General features: G+C 29.6%; 3 protein-coding genes across 3 annotated transcripts in view; all 3 read right to left on the bottom strand.

Annotated features, from left to right (window-relative positions):
* Positions 1–2,446: 2,446 nt before the first annotated feature.
* On the bottom strand, positions 2,447–3,306 carry LOC122634704. The gene is made up of 2 exons (XM_043823910.1): positions 3,225–3,306; positions 2,447–3,034 (listed from the first exon to the last, which is right to left on the bottom strand). Exons 1-2 carry the CDS (start codon positions 3,304–3,306, stop codon positions 2,652–2,654), a joined length of 465 nt encoding a protein of 154 aa, XP_043679845.1. The 3' UTR covers positions 2,447–2,651.
* A 269-nt stretch (positions 3,307–3,575) lies between these two features.
* On the bottom strand, positions 3,576–5,441 carry LOC122634641 (phosphatidylinositol glycan anchor biosynthesis class U protein). Its single transcript, XM_043823773.1, has 4 exons — positions 5,149–5,441; positions 4,797–4,999; positions 3,997–4,702; positions 3,576–3,927 (listed from the first exon to the last, which is right to left on the bottom strand). Exons 1-4 carry the CDS (start codon positions 5,276–5,278, stop codon positions 3,674–3,676), a joined length of 1,293 nt encoding a protein of 430 aa, XP_043679708.1. The 5' UTR covers positions 5,279–5,441; the 3' UTR covers positions 3,576–3,673.
* A 3,377-nt stretch (positions 5,442–8,818) lies between these two features.
* LOC122634639 overlaps positions 8,819–21,549 on the bottom strand; it is a 76,057-nt gene continuing 63,326 nt past the window's right edge. Inside the window, exons 4-13 of the mRNA XM_043823770.1 lie at positions 21,181–21,370; positions 17,731–17,795; positions 17,447–17,611; positions 16,749–16,918; positions 16,433–16,624; positions 15,746–16,342; positions 15,432–15,633; positions 15,125–15,329; positions 14,852–14,981; positions 8,819–11,879 (exon numbers count right to left, since the gene is read on the bottom strand). Of these exons, the coding sequence (XP_043679705.1) occupies positions 9,116–11,879; positions 14,852–14,981; positions 15,125–15,329; positions 15,432–15,633; positions 15,746–16,342; positions 16,433–16,624; positions 16,749–16,918; positions 17,447–17,611; positions 17,731–17,795; positions 21,181–21,370 (4,680 nt within the window). The 3' untranslated portion in view covers positions 8,819–9,115. The remainder of the gene's footprint in view (positions 11,880–14,851; positions 14,982–15,124; positions 15,330–15,431; positions 15,634–15,745; positions 16,343–16,432; positions 16,625–16,748; positions 16,919–17,446; positions 17,612–17,730; positions 17,796–21,180; positions 21,371–21,549) is intronic.

A 21,549-nucleotide genomic window follows, 5' to 3' on the forward strand; every position in this document is an offset into this window, starting at 1 on the left:
TCATCTTCATCATCATCATCATCACTATCATTATCATTATCATTATTATGAATATGAAATAAAATAAAAGGAATAAAAGAAGAGGAAACGAAAGAATGCGTTTTATGGAGGATTATTGGAGGAAGAAGAAAAGAAGAAAAAACAAAAGAATGCGTTTTATTAAATTTATGGAAAAAGAAAGATAAAAAGAAAAAAAGAAGAGAGAAAAAAGAAATAGAAGGAAAGAAAAAGAAAAAAATGTTATTGCATTGACGAAAGGTTAATAAATACGCATTTTATGCATAATAAATCTTATCGCGTGTATCATCGAGGCCTGCCCTAACATGTATGCGCCTTAATAATCGGTTATTGACTGTAATTAATAATCCTTTATTTCTGTTCAACGATGTAAGTATTGAATGTACATTCACGAGCGCGTGTAATTGGTTATAGGTGTTTGAGTGTTGAAAAGCGCGTGACTTTGTCCCATGATCAATCTGGTCTATCACTGGATTATGAAGTTTTACGCGATATCACTGACACTTCTTCACAAAACATTGCATTTCGATCGACAGATCGATCGATCGATCGATCGATCGATCAAAATTAATTTCTATGCTAACCGACGTTAAAAATTTCTGAATTTCTTTTGTGATCCGTATTATGGATTATGTTAACGATCAATAATAAATACTTTATTTTTTTGTCGTTGTTATTCTTATTTTTTCTTTGTCTTTTAACAATTCATCAGCAATCGTTTTCATTTCTACAATTGTCCAAACTAATTCACATTTTATACTTTGGTGAATAAATATATATATGACTTACACATATACCACGTAAACCGTCAATCGAATGGTTAGCAGCTATCACTTGGCTTCTTTATATAAATCACATATATATATACATACATATATATATACATATATATATATTATATATATATATATATATATATATATATGCACGATTTTATCATACACACACAAATATATACATACTAAACATCTTTTATTATTATTAATCATATTTAATTATAAAAAAAAATAAAATTAATTAAATTAAAAGATAATAAATTATATTTTTTTAAAAATAAATTTGATTATCTGTCCCTTTTATCCCACCTCGCCTTTCATCACCTACGTGTAATATTTTTATCGTATATCCCTTATATCTCTTTATCAGATTGCATACACTGAGAATAATATAATGATTATTATCTTTTTTTAAATTTGGTTTATAACTTATCGTATTAAGGATGCCATTTCTTTGTGCGTGTATGTGTGCGCATGTGTATATATATGTATATATATATATATATGTTTATATATCATATATATATATATATATATATATATATATATATGAGTATTATGATTAATAAATTCATTGCTTTAAATGAACAAAGTGGCTTAACGTATTTGAGACATTAAAAAACTAAACGCAATCGAAAAAATGTTAAGTTAATGTTGAACAATATCTAAGAAGATTAGAACAATTACGTGAACTATTGCGCATTGTTACGTTATCATAGTTTAGTAATCGTTTACTTAGAGTTATCTGTCACTTTCCATCCCGATGAAATTAATAAAAAATTTCTAATCTCGATCTTATCAAATTATACTTAAAATTGTTATCTTTCATATGATAAAATTAAATGTAATCGATCTCTGCAGCGGAAATGGTCTATTGTTACTGTGAGATATAGCAGGAAATGAAAAGATAAAAAAGGAAAAAAGAAAAAAAGAAAAAAGAAAATAAAAAAGAAGAAATTACATGTAATATTTAATTTAACGGATAACATCATTACGGATTAATAACAACATTGTATATTATCATTACAATTTTATTATCTTGTTTTTCGCTATCTGTAATTTTTGCTTCTTACATTAATTTTATTGATTTGAGATTTTCTTTTTTAAAAGATTTATTTGTTTAATTACTATCTAACATCTTTTCTGCTTTTGATATTGTTTTTTGCATACAAACAAAAATAATAGGCTCAAAATGTTAGCATTTTTAATATATTCCTATATATATATTTATGTTATTCGCATATATATATCGCATTTTTTTTTTTTTTTGACTAAAATATACCGATAAATATAAAGATCTAATATAAAGATAAAGAACCTATAAATATATATATATATATATATATATATATATATATATTTATGTATAATGTCAGTTTAATAAAAAATGTTGGAATTTTTTATTTAAAAAAAAAATACCAGTATTATTTATTTAGAAATAATAATTTTAAATACATATGTATGTATGTGTGTGTGGATCATATCAACTACATAAATAATATATGCACTACAATATGAAATAACAAAGTTAAATAAATCAATCTCACTTTATTTATCTTCTTTTTATTTCTTTTTTTCTTTTTCATTATTATCTTCGATATTCCGCGCTTATAAAGAATTATATAGTATCAGAGATTATATAGTGTTAGAGATTATATAGTATTAGAGATTATATGGTATTAGAGATTTAATTTCTTTTTTTTTTTTATCGAATTACAATCTCACTATATCGTCCTGACTTCATTTTCGATATCTATGTAACGTTGCAAAGTCATTATTTTTTTTATTGTCTTTTATGATTAATATCACAAAATCCTTCGTAAAGACTTTAATTTCTTGGAGCGTATTTACATATGGTTATTGTTCTTTCTTGGGCATGGTCAATCCGTCGGGACTAACCGCTAGATAACACAAAATCCCCTTATTTTCAATCTTTCGTAAAGAGATATAAGCACAACCGTCTGGTGTTTTTCTCGATATGATTGGTTCCAATGGACCAGCATTTGGTAGATCTTTACATTTGCTACATAAAAAGTTACACATTGATTCAGCCAATGATGGTATCTCGTCGTTATCTGGTGGTGGGTCGAGAAAAATCCCATGCAAACGACCACCGCGTGTCATTATCTTCAGCAATTGTACATAGTCGTTACGATTTTTAATTCCTTCGTCACTTTCGTCTGGAATTCCAGCGAGTCGGCGACTCCACTCGACGATTCTAACACGATCTATTGCATTTTTGTTTTTTTATTTTGACTAAAATATATCGATAAATATAAAGACTTAATATAAAGATAAAGAACCTATAAATATAAAGATCTAAACTTCTGCTATTTTATTTTTTAACTTTTAAGGAATAATATGATTGTCTATCTTCTTTTTTTTTTTTTATAGTAATTGTAATAACTATAGAAATTTTTTTGAGGTTACCGTGAGGTGAATTGAAGTACGCTACTCTTTGTGCGATTTCTCTTAATGCTTCTTTAAATTCTGTATTATATACCTTTGTCATGTTTTATTGGTTAATTAATACTAACAAAGATAATATTTATTAGAAAAGTGATTGTATAAAAATAATAATTAGCATACGAAAGGACATAAAATTTGTAGGGAAATGAAAACTGACGATCGTTCTTCAATGTCTAGAATAAACTATCGATGTAAATATCGTTGAAGAAAAATGGAAAAAATATACATATATTTGAAATTTATTACTATAATTAGTATAAGATTAATACAAACAATAGAATAAGAAATAAAAAGAGTACTAAATATTAAACATTGTTTTCTTAATAATTTATTTATAAAATAATACATTTTGGCCATATTCAATTTATGATAAAGTAAAATATTTATATATAACACATAAACCATCGAAGTCACTCTAAAAGTAACGTAGCTTTACTTCCAGTGATATCTTTATTAATATTGTGTCGTGATGCAAATTCATACTTAATGTTTGCAAAAAGAATGTCTGTTAAAAGAAATATTTGTGCTACAGCAAATGCTAATGTAACACCAAAATAAAAATTTGCATTTGCTGATCTGGCATATATCCATTGATGCCAAACGATAGGTGCAAAACCAGTACAAACCAATATAAAACAGCTAATTATAAATCCTTGTTGCATATCTATAATAAAAACCCATTGAATTATTGTAATATATAGGAATTAAAGATTTCATAAATTTTATAACTTACGTTGAAACAAATGCATCCAAAATGGTATCAAAGATATATAAAATCCGACATCTCCTACACATGGATATGACTTAAATATAGTCATTATGGCTAAATAAGAGAATGCCAATAAAATTGGCTGACGACGTAATTTTAAAGCTAATGGTACTATATACAACAAACTAACATTAATTTGAAATGAAGCTATGAAAAGAGATTTGAAATGTTCAAACATTTCTGTAAGGAAATACCAATAAAGTCCAATATTTGGACGTACATCTGGTGCCAATAAAATAAATCCAAAAATATTCCAAAGGAAAGACCAACTGCCCATAATGTAATAACAAATACCAAGTAATAATGTAAAAATAGAAAGAAACGTAATAATTAAAGTTATAATGGTAGATTTTACATTGTTCTTTGATTTATTATTACATATGTAAATAGCAACTGGTACTAGAAGCGATATAGGATAAAGATTCTGGAGTGTTAATAAAGCTGTAGAAATGCAACTCCAGAAAATTGAATGTCGTACCATAGCTACTAGAGTTATCGAATTCAATAGATTACTAAATACTGTAGTTGTGAAACCGACACAATTTAGTATTATATAGGGATTAAATAGATAGACCATTAAAATATACAATGCGATATCAGTTTTTGTAGAAGTACCATCATCTTTTTCTTGCGATACATCTTGTTTTTTATCTTTTTCTTCCTTTGAACACTGCAATAAAAATGGATACCATAAATCAGTATCAATTTGAATTAACCTAACAATTTAAAAGCATAAATATTTCAAATAATTTATATATACTTACCCAGTTATTATTATAATTTTTACCTACATAAGCAAGACATAATGCTGATATTAAATCAGTGACTACAAATAGGAGGCACAATGCCCACCATGGAAAATATCGTTGTATAATATTAAATACGTAAAGACAAATAGGAGTTTCATGGAATAAGTCACCTGAGTAAGGATCTATACCAAAATTGTATAGATAAACTCCCTCGGTAACTAAAAAGATTGTTATTCATTGTAGGATTAAAAGAAATAGGACAACTTTATAACTATCTAATGATCGCTTGCAAATATTGATAGATAAACAAAAATTTGATAAATTAAAAAAAAAAATAAATATAGAATAGCAATAACTTTGAATCAACCTCTTTTCCAAGAATTCAATGCTGTTGACACTTCTACACGTTCGCTAATGACTTTTTGATATTCAGAATTCATCAATAAAAATCTGATGGCAACCGCCAAAATAAAATTGGGTAACAATTTTGTCAACATTTTTATAATCTTTAGACAATCATATCAGAGTATTATACATCCTACTCCTTTTGTTCTCACTGATTCGACAATTAAACGATCAAGTAAACAGTACTCTGTGTGGGAAGACGTTCACATTAAGGTACATCTACAATTGTCACTTTCCCGCGCATGCGCACAAAATGGCGCGCGGAATATGAACTTATATATATTTATTACACTTATTATATATACGCACACACACATATATATATATAATTTACGTTAATTTTTACAAAATCTAATTCACATTAATTTCCAAATAAAATTTACGTAATTTTTATAAATTTAAATGTCCTTAATTTAATAAAATTATCATTAATAAATTTATACATACCTTTTCAATGCATTTGATATTAAAATCAAAATTCTATATTTGATATTAATATTAAAATTTTATATTCGTTTAAGGTTAGTATAAAGATATCTTATTAAATACATTCTTAGAATAAAGAATTTATTATAACATAACTGTCACTTAAGAAATGTACACGTTGTTGTTAAATGATTATTAGGTAATTGCCGTAGTCCTTACTGAACCGTGTAATGTAATAATATGTAGGAGCTATGTATCTTTGGTATTAAATATACATACAAGCCAGACGATGATGCTAACGCTTGTTGTGATTATGTCATTATAATGTTGTATAAATACGATGACATATTAAAAGAAAATTATAAAGTCATTGATTATGAAAAATTTGGATGATTATCAATTATTGATATTTTAGATTTTGAGTTAGCTCTAAATTATGACATGTGGTAAGAATTCAAGAATCTTATCTCTTCTTCAATAGCTTCTAATTAAGAAAGTTGGACTTTCGACATATATCAATTATATCAAATGCACGTGATGTAAATTATTATTAATTGGTAATTTCCATTTAAAAAATAAAATTCTAATTTACGCGTTGACGTGACATCGATAGCAACTTAATTAATATGATGTTAAGTTTAACATTTAAATTAATCCTCTTACACAGTTATATTATCGTTATTTACATTATTTCATTTTGCATTTTAACAACTTAATAAATAACGCTGAAATATATTTCGAGACCTGCCTTATTTTTTCTTTTTTTTTTTTTTTATCGACATAAACTCGAGCAAGTGATTGTCCTCGTAAAAATAGCTGCGTAAAATTAATATTAATTTTAATTCGAAACAAGCGAAAGCAATGATAATATATATATGTAATTATAATGAAAAATTATATATACGTAGATATATATATATAAATATATATATATATTTATATATATACACTCATATATTATATATCATGATTAAGCTGCTGCAAAAAGAATGCGTGATATATGTGAGTTTGTAGGAACAGTGCGTGTTCGCGTAACTAAAATTAAGTAATATGGCGATTAATATTTAAAATAATACATCCGAAATTCATTAGAAAGGAAAGAAAAAGAAATGAATTCTATACAAAAGATCAGACTTAAACCATTTCTTTTCTAATGTTAAATGCATAAATAAATATATAAATATATATATATATATATACATATATATATACATATATATATATATACATATACACACACATATATATACACATATATGTATTTATATATTCGTTCGATAAAATCTTAGCAATATAGACATTGCAATTAATGACGCTTTTTCAATTATAAAACACACATTGCCCGATGCGTATGCTTCAATTGCAGGTATACGGGATGACTGTAACTTAAGTTTACAACGCACATCAAGCACAAAGGTACGTAGTACAAAATGTTGCTTATTTTTACGTATTCTTATTAACATATGTACATGAATCAGTCGAATAAATATATTTTTCGTCGATACAATTATATTACGTTACACGTAATTTAACCGAAGCAAAATAATTTCTTCGCTTTGACCTTTTTTTTGTTTTGTTTTGTTCGGTTTTCTTTTTTTTTTTCTTTTTTTTTTCTTTTTGGCGACAAGGACAATAACATTACAGGCATACGAAGATCTTTTTTCTTTTTTACGAAAAAAAGAAAAAAAAAGAGAAGCCACCTAAAATGTAATTTTGTAAAATTCTAGACACGAGCAATTATGCAATCAATTAAAGCGACAACAACATTCGATAATCAGTCATAAGATGATTTTCCTTTTTAAGGACGATAAAAAAAAAAAGAAAAAAGAATGGTCATGTATATGATATAAATAAAATATTTCTAAATGGATGATAATGATCAATTAAATTCTCTCGATCCGTTTCGTCCTTTTTTTAACAATTGTATTTACATATTATCATGACCAGATTCTCTTCTCTTTGGAAAAAATAAAAAAAGAATAAAAAATAAATAAATAAAAAGAAAATGGTGTTTTTCGTTCAAATAAACCTGTCAAACATATACACTTATTTATTAGCTACTAAAAATATTACTGATTCTAGTATATGTATTGTACAAGTTCATTCTTCGACACATATATAACTAAATATATTATTACGATAGAAAATGATAAATTTAGTCAATTTCTTATTTAACTTTCGCCTAACGACCTAGGACAGTGTTTTCTTTTTTTTTTTATCATAGTCCTTAGTCTTATATGTATATATATATATATATAAAAAAAACATCATAATCTACTACCATGAATAAGTAGTTGTACGGATAACACATGATTTACTTTTGTTTTTCATTTTGTTATATACTAATTTTTTTCAAAATCTACTGTACTTGCAATAAAATTTACGTCCACTGTTTACATTAATTTTTTCAAATTGATCATTGTTGGAATCATTTTTATCTCTTTTTAGGTATTAATACATATCTTTCTTTATACATATATCACAGAATTGAATAATTTCACGTTTTAATGATTCGAAGTAATTTTCCATGTTTCATCCTCATGTTGTTGTAATCTTCTTTCCTTTACTTTTTTTTCTTTGTTTATTCGTTTATTTAAATGCAGGAATTTGTAGAAGCATCATAATACATGATCCCAGGAACGCAGAAAATATATGTATATATTATCGATTTTGAAGAGAAATCGATTTTCTCATTTTTTTTCTTTTTTTTCATTAATTAATCAATTAATTAATTAACAATTAATGGATCCTCCGCATTTTCATGAAAGTAATCATCGATTACTGCCTTATAATAATTACTGGCATTATATACACTCGAACTTTATGGCAATAATTTCTACAAAAAATATTAGAATTTTTACCGTATCCTATTATTTACAACTTTTAATAATAATATATATATATATATATATATATATATATATATCATATTTCTATCTTCACTTAGGAAGACACGTTCAAGTTGAACGCCTTCATGCTAAAATATAACGTTTTTGTTCATCGAGCATGTAATCGTTTTGAGCTTCGGAACAAAACCATTTCTTGTACTTTTTTGCAATGTGCATTTATTTGTATGCATGTGTGCGTGTGTGTATATGTATACAGACGCACACACACATGTATGTATGTATGTATGTATGTATGTATGTATGTATGTATGTATGTATGTATGTATGTATGCATGCATGTATGTATGCATGTATGTATGTATGTATGTATATATGTATGTATGTATGCATGCATGCATGCATGCATGTATGTATGTATGTATGTATGTATCTATGTATCTATGTATATATACATAGAATATACAGAAAAGAAACAATCTTTCATAGTTATCGCACGCATAAATTTCGTTAGATCGTCAATTCACCGATTTGATGGACTAGAATTTGAAAAGCAAAGAAAAACAAAAAGAAGAAGAAGAAGAAGAAGAAGAAAAAGTTGTATCTTCATCGTTAAAAATCGACGATCTCAATGATATAAATACTTATCAATGAAAATTATTTCTTTGCTGTCAAACCATCGGATGCTTTGCCAAGTGTTTTCTTATTATTAACATTAGACAAAACTCTTGTAGAATTACTGTTTTTATTAGCTTCGAATTTTTGTTGCAACGATGCTACGTTTGATTTACTATTGGCAGCTCTTTGAACAGGATTAATCGTCGAATCTGTTATAGTTTTCGTATCCTTTTGCGGAGAATGTTTCGTTATGGTAGCAGTCGTGGTGGTTGTCGTGTTTGTGGCATTGGTAGGTGATATTTTGGAATTATTTTCTCTTGATGCGGTCGATGAAAACGATTTAATAACATTAACGTTGCCCGACGGAGATTTTTTCTTTTCCGTTAAGCTGGCAGCCTTCGATACTATGCTCAACGGTTTCATCGGCATTGCCGGTGCTTTCGTATTTCTCGAAAACGTCGATGACTTTTGTATTGCCGTTTTAGAAGCTAATACTAATTTTGGATTATTTCCTAAAACGTCTGGCGACTTCGTACTATTCTGATTCGAATTCGAACAACTTGATACTAAATCCGGACTATTTAATTTTCCCGTATCATCCTTATTGGTATTAAAAGGCACACTTTTAACGGATGACGCGTTAACAACACTCGTATTACTTGAGTCTAATTTATTATCTATGATATTGTTTTGATGCTTATTAATATTTCCATTGGTTTTATTTTGTATTGGCACGTGTCTGTTCTTCGTAGTTTTCTCTAAATTATGTTTCATGGTATTGTTGGTACCATCGGGAGACAATTGAACGGACGAAGATTTCGAAGAGATTATTTCGGAACTGTTTTGTTTGTTCGTTCTCGTAGACGCATGGGCTTTGTTAAGACTCGGTGGTGTTTTCGTTCTACTCAATTGCAACGGTTTATTTCCTAAAACATTTTTGCCTTCCTCCTTTTTCTCGATCACTCTGTTGTTAGTCGATATTATCGAGCTCGAACGATCGCTCGTGGTAACGAATGGTTTTTCTATCGTATTCATACCAAGTTCTTTCGACATTTCTTCGCTCACGTTACAGTTACGACTACTAGCTGTTAACAATGGTGAAATTTCGCTCGTTTCTTTATCGTTCGATGTATCCTTCGCTAAACGTTCCTTGACCGACTGCGGTACGTTCAATGCACACGGATTTAGATAACCAGAACTTGTCGTCGAACTCGACGAATTAAATTTTCCAGATGGCGAGTTCGAATATACGCTACCAGGTGATTTGTAATGATTAGAATTCATATAAGCACCAAGAGAACTGTTCGATCCTAAATTTTCGTTCACCTTGGCAATATCGTCTTTTTCCTTTTTCTTTCGTGCTAACGTTGAGGTCGAATATATAGAATCGAAGTTTCTATTTGAAATTTCCGATACTATCTCCGATAAAAGACCCATCGATTCCAAGCCGGCATTTGAGAGATTAGACGTAGGTTCAACGCGTTTCGGTGACTTGTATTCGTTTTCCGTATCGTTCTTATGCGTTTCGACGTTCTTCTTTGTCTTCTCTGGTATGGACTCTTCGATAACCGCATAAATATTGTCGTTCGATGGCGATTCCTCCATTATCTTTGTAAGAGACGGGGCGGACACTAAATTCATGCAATCGTCGTAAACGTCCTCGAGCGATTTGGCCGGTTGTACTTGTTGCTGAGATTTAACAGGTGGATTTTGATAACCAGGCAAACCGGGTATCTTTATGTCGTTACACGTTTCTTTTTCCGAAGTAATGACGGCGGTAGGTGGCCCAGGAGGAGGCGAGGTTGGTCTGATACTCGCCGGTATGCTGGTTGGTCTTTTAACAATAGGTGTAGCTTGACGCATAGAACCAAACGTATGTATTGCCGGTCTAGACGTAACTTTAGCGTCTCTCATAGATTGAGCTCGCATGACAACGTTCTTCTTTTCAGCCTCATTTACCGATACTACGGGAATAACAGGCGTCGGGATTTCAATTTCCTTTTGCGGTATGGGATTCGATATTTCCAAGTTTCTCAATATCTCTTTATCCATCACCTTATTCGCCTTGAGATGCTGATTCCTCGGCAAAGAATTCATATTTTTTTCATCCTTCTGAGACGACTGAGAATTCGATCTCGTAACGCTGGAACTTGATCTCAACATAGATGCCAGCCTGTTTAACGTACTACCCTTTTCTATTTTTTTCTGTTCGGCTTCGACGATCAGGTTTGTCAAGGGAGTACTGTTCGGTCTTTGAGGTTTAGGAATGGAAAATAGAACAGGCGGTGGAGGTGCAATTCTAGTTGGTATTTCTGGAGCTGCTCTCGTTGGCACCTTAGATGGTACCAATTCTACGGATGTACAAGTTGTCGCTGCCAAAACGGGACTACTTATCAATGGACGAGCCGTAGAACCTGGATTCATTGGTGGCAATTTTGGCGCATTACTATTATTATCCTCAACATTTTCCGACGGCTCAGCCGACGATTGATTTCGTATCGTATTCGTTTTCTGATTGGCCTTTATATTCGTCTTTATCGCTACGGTAGGAACGCTAGGCGGTGGCGGTGCTGATTTTGTTGGTTCGGATAATTTCGAATGATTTTGTATAGGCGTTATCGTGAACCCTTTAAATTGGCCAAAGAAGTTGTTGTTATAACGCGCATCGACCTCTGTTTTAGGCAGGAGACTCGCGCAAGCTGGATCCTGAGTGAGACCGCAGTCGATCGTTTCGATGTTACGTGGCATAGGGCTAGAACGGTCGATCGTTTTTATCGACATTCCATTGTGGCACCGATTGTTCCTGAAATCGTAAGCAAATTTATAAGCGTAGGAATATTGGGATACCAAGCGTAGTAATACCGGGTATTCGTTTTATCATTACATCATCCCCATTTTTTCGATTAAGTATAATTTTTATTTTAATACTTCTGATGTAATAGTAGCGTGCGTGTATATTGTTATATTATTCATTTATTTATTATTTCGAACATTGTTTTCAAACCGTTAAGGATACTTTCGATGAAAGTGAAAGAATAAAAACACAAAAATGAGCGAAAAAAAGAAGAAGGAGAAACAACTTATCAGAGATTATTCAATCATGTCGTATGAATCATTATGGACGTCACGGACGAACACTATAATGCCAAGGTAAAAAAGCATGCAAAACCAAAGTCAAATAAGGTGTGCACAAGACGTCAAGCAGCTTCTTCCTCGTTAAAAGAGAATTTCGCTTCTATTTCATTTCTCCTTTCGCATGCGACGATCGACCAATAACTATATGCAGGAAAATGTTAGTAAGAGATTAGAGTGTTAGTGGCAAGCGGTTGGAAGAAGGAAACCATACAATTTTCTTTTCTTTTTTGTTTTCTTTTCTTTCTTTTTTTTTCTAAACATCAAAATCGTACAAACGTATTCATCTCTGTGTATTCGGACAAAGTACGAAAAATTTTATTAATAATTTTAATTCGTACATATTAAACTAATTTCCACAAAATAACATTTATCGATTTATTAAAGAGATTACTTAAGGCACGAGTATGATGGTTACATATATTTCCACGATAACGAATCGATCGATCTAGATTTAGATCTTCTCCCTTTTCCTCGTGTTCTTTCTTTTTTTTTTTTTTTTTTTGATCGATTATTAAATGGACTTTTAAAGATAAACTTGTAATTTTACGGTCCAATGAAATATTATATGTATTATGTTGTGTATATATTTTCGAAAAGGGATATATAATATACAGTGATAAAAACACGATTAAACTCTGTCGGTAATATTTCAAGGGACACTTACTTAATTTACATTTGAAGGTTTTTAAACGCTTCTCTCAAAGCTTATTATTATTTATCTATGTGTGATATGTTAAATCATCGTAATATGCAAAGCTACTTAGAGAGAGAGAGAGAGAGAGATTCATACATGCTCATGCGGTCACATAAATATTCACGCATGCTTCCTACGTAATGTTATCGCCATATTTTAAACAATAATATCAATATTGTTTCTACAACATAACTTACATTGAAAACTGATCGAATATAATAAAATAATCTATTCTATCAAATTTTCGAAGGAATTTAATATTTTTTCAAAAATAATGATCATAAATAATCCTTCTTTATCGTAATTTCGTTGTCGTATAACAATAAATTTTATGATTACGCATATATAAAAGATAAAAATAAAAAAAAAATAAAATTGATTCAATTACAAAAAAGACAAGAGATTACAATAGTTCGTTTTTCTTTCTTTTTTCGAGCAACATTATATCTAAACTTTTCTCGCTATGATTTTAGGAACCACAGTTTTGTTTCGAAATTAATAAAATACTTCTATTTTTAATACTGTTATTTAATATTTTATATTAAGAAAAATATTAATCTCATTTTTTCTTTTTTTTTTTGTTTGAAATTTCATTGAATTAAAGAAGTAAATAGAATTATATACGAAAGGAATCCGCTTCGCATTTTAAAATAATATCCGATTCAAATTTGACAATATAAACATAGAATATATGTCAGCCAATAATGTTCGGTTATATTTGCTTATCATTTAATAAAATTCAACTATTGAGATATTATAGTCATACATACAGTATTAAATGAAAGATTAATTTAATATATTTTGGCATCGTATATTATTATAAATTAAGAAATTGCATATTCACCATCACCATGTCTTGTAATGCGAAGATCACAGCCCCGTGATTAGAATTGTCTGTGACTTTTGCACTAAAGCAAAACTTTTTCAAAGTCCAAAGAGGAAACAAAACAAAAAAAGAACAAAAAAGAACAAAAAATAAGCGAATATCAAAAATGTTATCTTTTGCACGAAAACAAAATCTCATCTTACAGCCTTAAATTATTATAAATCGTTTTAAATATTATCATTATTATTATTATTGTTGTTGTTGTTGTTGTTGTTGTTATTACAGATACATTTAATAGCAAGTAAATTTAAGCCCTTTAAGTTTATTACATCGTATAATCCAAAGATATTTGCTGTCATTTTAAAAATGTGATCGCGTATACACGCATAGTATGTATTTGTAATATTTAAAATGAAAAAAAAAATAAAAAAGAAAAAAAGAAAAACCAGACATTCAAATCTTTGGTTTAAGACTTTGGGCTGGTGCTGGTGGCGGTGGCGGTTTTTTATTATAAAAAGGAATTGGCGATTTTAAAGTATCTTTTCTCTCAGGCAACATAATGGAGCTTGATTTTGGCGTGACATCAGCCGTTCTGCTCGAATTATCGTCAAAATTCTCAAACTTCAAATCTGTCTTTACTGTCAAATTTTTAACATTTCTCGATTGTCTCTTTTGCAATTGTTGGATACGTTCGGCAATCTTCGAGCCCATTTCCGTACGAACCGGAATATTTTTCTTTTCCTGAAGATTTCTTAAATTGATCGTTATTAACGGTTGATCCACCGTAGAATCATTTTTTCTATTAACAATTTCAACTTTACAAGGAGGTATCGACTTGTCGAAATCAATTTTATCGCTACAGTTAATGGCATCCGGATTGGTGGTAGATATCAAATCGGTTTTCGTTATTTGAAGTTTTTCCTTTGACGGAAAATTATTACTAATTACAAATATTCTCTTTGAATCTTCAGAGTCACGTTGCCTGGTCGTAAAGAAACCGATAGCCTTTTCGTAGATCTCCTTACCGGCAGTGCAATTCAATTGCGGCACTCTAATATCGCGTGATGCAAAAGCATGCGGCTTACGTTTTTGTTTTAAACGGTCGACACTAAATACGTACGTAGATAATGCACCCTTTTTCCAATGCTGACCGGAGTTTCTCACGTACCAAACTCCAATTGATGAGAGAGCCAACATCGGTACCACACCCAAGAAAATTATGTAAATGGCTGTTATGAAATCGTTTCTCGCTGAAATGAACAAAGAACGGATATCATAATATGTATGTACACACACACACATATATATATATATACCTTATTAAAGATAATAATTAATTTAATAATAACATTAAAGAATTTAAATGTATATCGATGATGTATAATTAGCTCACCATTCGGATCTTCGGCTGGGCCACTATCCTCTGAACCACCTACACCTGGTTGAGTACAGTCAGGTGGTCTGAATCCACGATTACAATGGCAATGACCAAGACTATTACAAACTCCATTACCACTGCAATTATTAGGACATGCTTTGCCACCAGATACGGATGCTCTCAGATCAGCAATTGGCATACATTTTTGATTAACACACATCTAGAATAAATAGATGGGCAATTATTATATAAATAACTGTCCAAACTATAACTTCACGGAACACGAATCATGGATAAAATCATGAATGAAGTGGTATCATACTTTCTCAGGTGCACACTTAGCACCATCGGGCGCCAAGCCAGGATCAACTTGATTCAATCCCAAATCAACGATAGCCGAACGACAAGGTATTATTTTCCCACCGTTATTAATGAAAGAATGACTTAGTATCGCTACAGATTCCATACCAAATTCCAATCTTTCGTTCAAATGTTTGCAATGTAACATTCCGCATAATAAATTTCTACAATATGAGAATTAGATTTTACTGACGTAAATGAAATTGACGAATTTTAAAAGGAACGTCAATACAATCGACGATTCGACTTGAACGTCTATAATTCTTATGAACTTACTGATCGCTGCACTTGACGTAACTAGATTCTATCCTGTTATAACCGCAGTTTCCAAGTTTCGAGCCTTTATTATTCATGTCGTAACATTGAGCGTCTGAAGAAGCACCTGTGGGACCCCAAAGTAATTTACATTGGTCATTGTGAGTTCTGCAAGAGCCTTGATAACAAAACGCCTTCCCCATGCTACAAGATTCGCCATCCATCTTGAAGACATCTACCGGACAATATTCGCTCTGACCAGTACAATACTCTGGCAAATCGCATTCATGTTCAGCGCTTCGGCATTCTGTGCCAGCCAATTTGGGTCGACAAGTTTTCAGGTCGCAACATTCCCCAGTCGCACAACTGGCATTGGTATATAGCATACAAGTCGTCGCGTTGCAGCAAGGATTGTCACATTTCTCTTCGAGACCGCAATCGCATTGTTCACCAGGTTCGACAAATCCATTACCGCATATAGGACTGTCAAAAAGTTTTTGAGGCTTGTTTCTCAGACAATAATCCATACCATGTTCAAAAGCTAATGCCAAATGTTCCAAGGAACAAGTTGACCAATGTGACGGACCAAAAGATCCACTTGACGGAGCCATAATACATCTTAAATGAACGATAACAAATGTATTGTATTTTAATGTTTCGATATATATGACAGGAATGTTAGATATTTTAGGGATACACGTCACTTACTTATCCTCCGGACATTCACAATCAGCAGTATCGTGTTCCATGCCAAAGTTATGGCCCATTTCATGGGCTACTGTGGCGGCTACCAAGCCTACTACATTAGAATGATCCATGGAAACACCGCCAGAAAATTCGTAAGTACATATCGGCCCCTTTAATGCCTTGCCAACGACTCCACCTTCGAATTGTATTCGCCTAAGATCGTAAAAATTATGATCGTATATATGTGATCGTGTGTGTGTATATATATATACATATACGTTTATGTACATCATTGAAATATAAAACTCATCTATATATTTCTACGTAGTATACTCACGTTAATAACTGGGCATTGTCGTTCGGCATATCATGTACTAATTTTTCTCTGCGATATCGTAAGAAATTCGAAAGCGTGTTGTCGCCATTCGGAGAGAGAGCTATTTCGTCGGCATCAGTCCACACTTGAACGCCCACCAATGCGACGAATATATTAAGTGGCATGAACAGCTAAAAAAATGCGAAAATATTCAATATTTGACTTTAATCCATAATTCTTATATTTAACTTTTGATACACTGCTGAGCAAGTATTATATTTTCGCTTCGATCTATTTGATTAGTATTTTTATTAATTAATAGAAAATACTTTGTAAAATGAATGTAGTATTCATACAATATATATATATATATTTTATTGGAAATATATACTAACCATTTATTTAAAATAATAATTAAAAATGTTTAAAAATATTCATCCAATAAATAGAAATCTTTTATTTTCTTTAGTTCTTTAAACAATCACAAATAAACAAGCATAAATATCTTGCTTATAATAATAATCAAAAAATTTATGTTTGCCATGTAACATTCTCTTTATTATAATTTATTACCATTTATTATGATTTATTATAACATGTTTATTTGTAAACATATTATTTTAGTTGTTAATCATTAATTTTAACTGATATCTAATTTATCTCGTTATCGACTCGCAATGTATTTGATAATTATAATTTCTATGATAAAATATACTAACAGCGTTAACGATATTGGCGATATTTTTACAATGGTGATACACCTTATCCAAATTCTCATCAAGTGCTATATATCCTTTCTTATCGATAACTAAAACAAGCTCGACGTAACGCGATTGTCTGTTGGCATTGTAAGGACCTCTGATAGATTCGGTTGCCCTTTTGTGCTGCAATTAATAATAATTAATGATCGTTAATGTCAACGTTATTGTTAAATCCACGAAATTGAACTTTATTTTTAATTTTCGATTGTTATATATATATATATATCAACCGTCGTTCTTACCCTTGATAATCTTTTTGTTTCACGACGTTGACGGTCAAGAACGTTGTGCGGTGTTCCCTCGTAACCTGTAATGAAAAATGAATGATAAAATACAAAAGAAAAAGAAACAAAGAAAAAAAGAAAATTGACTTTGGGATGATCCATGAGTAAATACTTGGAAAATATAAGAGTTAAGGACAAAGAGAATAACTAAACGATCAAGACAAAATCTTGCTCCCACATTCGTTAAAACGTTTAAGGAGAAACCAGTATTTCTTGTCGTTCCCAACCATGCTTCTTCTGTCCGCAAAAGGAGCGTCCATCGGATTCTTGCAAGGACACCGTTTCTAGAGGAAGACGAAGCTCCTAAGGGAGTCGTCTTGATTCTTATATCGAAAGAGGAGATACCATGCGATCAATTATTCCAAGTTGACAATAAGGTGTTTACGGATTGGCTAATATAGAAATGAAAATAATGTATTATGACAGTTACCTACATAACGTATGCGTCTTGTTTCTTTGTCTCTATTCGTCTATCCGTTTTTTCTTTATTTCTCTTTTTCTGTTTTTCCCAAAATATGTTCGTTCGATTGTATTTTTCTTTTTTCTTGGCTTATCATTTTCTTTACAAAAAAAAAAAAAATTACGAATTACATTACGAAAATTACTTAGAAAAGAAAATTACGAATTATTAGTTATGTCTGGTTTTCTCCATCTGTCTACCATTTTCTACTTTTCTATCTGGTCTTTCTCTGTCTCTGTTCTTCAACATGTTCGTTTATATCTTTCGTAGTCTGTTTATTTATTTAAAACTTGTTTATTTTTACTATTGTTATAGTCTGTTATAACTGTTTGTTTGTATCTCTTCTTTTATTAGATCTATCTGCTTGTTTGACTGGCTCTTTCTAATTTTCTCTGCTAATCTACCTATAAAAGTACTAATATTATTATTAGATATTTATTAGTCTTTTTTTGTCCATTTATCTATGTGTCATTTTTTATTTATCGATCTATCTATCCCTTTCTTTATTTATTAGTTTGTTGATTTATATCTTATATTTATATATATATATATACACACATAATTATTTATTTATTTATAGTCTGTGTTTATCTAAGTCATTATTATTATATTCGTATTTTTCTTTCATCTTAATATCTCTATATATTTTACTGTTTCTTCTTGTTTATCATGCCTAAATAAAAAAATACTATTATTGATCTTCATATTTTTCTTCGTCTATCAGTCTACTTTATATTTTTCTATTTATCTTTCTTTATCTCTATTTTTTTCCCAGTTTAATCCGTTTATCTGTCTTTCTGTATCTTTGCTCTCTCTCTCTCTCTCTCTCTCTCTCTCTCTCTCTTTCTCTCTCTCTCTCTCTCTTTCTCTCTCTCTCTCTCTTTCTCTCTCTCTCTCTATCATTTTATCTATCTGTCTGTATTTTGTATTTCATTAATCTGTTAGCTTGTCTGTCTGTTTGATTATCTCTTTCTGTTATCTTTAATTTTTTTGATTTTATTATTTAAGCCAAGTTATACTGATTATGGTTAATAGAAACCTACCAAACCTCAGAATAATTCTACTAACCATAAAAAAATTATTTAAACAAAGTACGGATCCGATAATTGTGTGATCTTTATTTTGTAAAAACTTAACAATCCAAGAAACAAGAATAACATCGTACAATTATTAAAACTACTAAAGCCATAATTCCATTTTAGACTTATAATTATTTTGCTGAAAACTTTCAAACTACTTATTGTGACTAAAATTGCTTCTTTCAGATTTCTTTTTAGTCTAGCCGATATTAAAAGAAATAAATAGTTGTTAATAAGAAGATATCACGAACAATGGCGACGAAAATTAATTTCTTCGAAAAATCTTCAAATTAAATTTACCTATTCAATTTCAGATTATTGATGGTTGATAGCTTTCTACATAACTTGGTCCATTTAATGTCGCATCAATCACTTTAGTGGATTATTAATGACATAAAACAAAGTTTACAGTCTATTACAGAGTTTAGTATCCTTTAGATAATGTAATAGCCTAAGCTTTTGTATAAATTCTTTGTCCTTTATTTAAATAGTCTTTTAAAATGAATCTCATGATGAAGTGTTCTGTTAACTTCTCTGTATTTACAAGAATATCAATTATTATCAATTATCTTTTTTCTTTAATTTATTTATTTATCTGTTATAATCTATTTGTATAGATTTTTTATTCTTTATTTAAATAGTTCTTTAAGATATATCTTATAAGAAAATATTCTGTCAATTGTTTCAATTTACAAAAATAAAAATTAGTATTACTTATATTTTTTCTTTGGTTTATCTGTCATTTCCTATTTTTCTATCTTTTTTTTTTTTTTTTGATTTTCTGTCTTCAGATCGTCTCCCTCTCTCTCTCTTTTTGTTTATAATCTTCTCATGTATTTTTTGTTTTGTTTTTTTAACTTATTTTTTTCTTTTTGTTTACTCATATGTTTATATAATATAATACAAATCATTATTAATTATGGTTTTTTCTTTGATCTGTTTATCTATTGCTTAAATATTTCCTCTTTATCTTCTCTATTTTTATTTCTCTATTTTTATTTTTCTCTCAGTTTGTCTATCAGTCAATATTTTTCATTTTTAAAGCTTGTTTCTTTCGCTTTGTCCGTTTACCTGTATTTCTTTTCTTTCTCTCTTCAAAGTTATGTCGTTTAATTAGCTCCAGGCGACGAGCGGAAACTTTCTAACGGAAATGCAAGTCTGGCTTTAAGAGACAACGCGTTATCGTTGCAGTTAGTAGGTCGATTATTATTTCATATGATTTTTAGCATATTGATTGTAGAATCATTTTTACATAGATCAATAGATACTTTCATTCATCTAACATTTTTAACAGTTTTACTAATACATTATTAATTTATAAATCGTACTAATTTATCGAATTAAAAAAAATGTACAGAAAATTATATTACAAATTTGAAAATAACTTCAAAAATATTTAAAATAATCTTCTACGAAAGTGAATGAATTATAAGTAATAATTAATATTTATTATTCCATTTTTATCGAACGATCGCATAAAAATATTCTAAATTTTAACATGCCAAAGAAAGATGTTAAATTTTATATAAGAAAGTTCCTTATTTATAAGAATTTATAATTATATTATATATTATATATTAATAGTAATTATAATATATAATTATAATTATATTATATTAATAAAAATGTTTATGAATGTACAAAACGAAAAAAAAATGTATAAAAAACATCGTTTAGAAGACAGTTATTTATGAAATGTTGAAAATGTTTAGAAATGTTATCTGAAGACAAAGCAAAAACAAGAACATAACAAAACAAAACAAAAATACGTGTTCGATATCGTTGGTTGAAGGGATAAGGATTCAATCTCAAATAAGTATTCAATGATTCAGTCACAGAAAAACTAGAACAAAATAATGCAGAATTTACCACAACTCTTATTGGCGACGAGGTCATCCTGTTTATAGAGATAATGGTTAGAGTCCAAGGTATCCTTTTCCGGATGAACGTGATGAAGATTTTCACCGTCGAAGATGACACCATGTAAACCTTTACAAGTGGACAAGGCTACCCATGATCCAGGAACGTCACGTACGCTACCTTGGTAGTGACAGAGTTCCTAAAAATATTACGAATAAAATTGAAACGATGAAATAAATACATCTTCATTAATTTTTTTTTATATTTGTTTGGGATTGTATATCAAAATTTATGTTAATCGAATAAACGTCTTACGACGTAGGTGATAAAACATAATCATTTCCTGTTTATATGTATTAAAAACAGATGACTTCAAAA

Source organism: Vespula pensylvanica, chromosome 15, assembly GCF_014466175.1.
Source record: "Vespula pensylvanica isolate Volc-1 chromosome 15, ASM1446617v1, whole genome shotgun sequence".
Lineage (NCBI taxonomy): Eukaryota > Metazoa > Arthropoda > Insecta > Hymenoptera > Vespidae > Vespula > Vespula pensylvanica.

What these genes read in the sequence shown, in the direction of transcription:
- LOC122634704 (XM_043823910.1), bottom strand. Translation starts at nt 3,306, where the DNA reads ATGACAAAGGTATATAATACAGAATTTAAAGAAGCATTAAGAGAAATC. An exon ending in GTACTTCAATTCACCTCACG is followed by an intron (nt 3,035 to 3,224) that starts GTAACCTCAAAA and finishes AATAAAAAAACA; the next exon opens with AAAATGCAATAGATCGTGTT.
- LOC122634641 (XM_043823773.1), bottom strand. Translation starts at nt 5,278, where the DNA reads ATGTTGACAAAATTGTTACCCAATTTTATTTTGGCGGTTGCCATCAGA. An exon ending in ATTGAATTCTTGGAAAAGAG is followed by an intron (nt 5,000 to 5,148) that starts GTTGATTCAAAG and finishes CAATCTTTTTAG; the next exon opens with TTACCGAGGGAGTTTATCTA. An exon ending in TTGGATGCATTTGTTTCAAC is followed by an intron (nt 3,928 to 3,996) that starts GTAAGTTATAAA and finishes TTTTTATTATAG; the next exon opens with ATATGCAACAAGGATTTATA.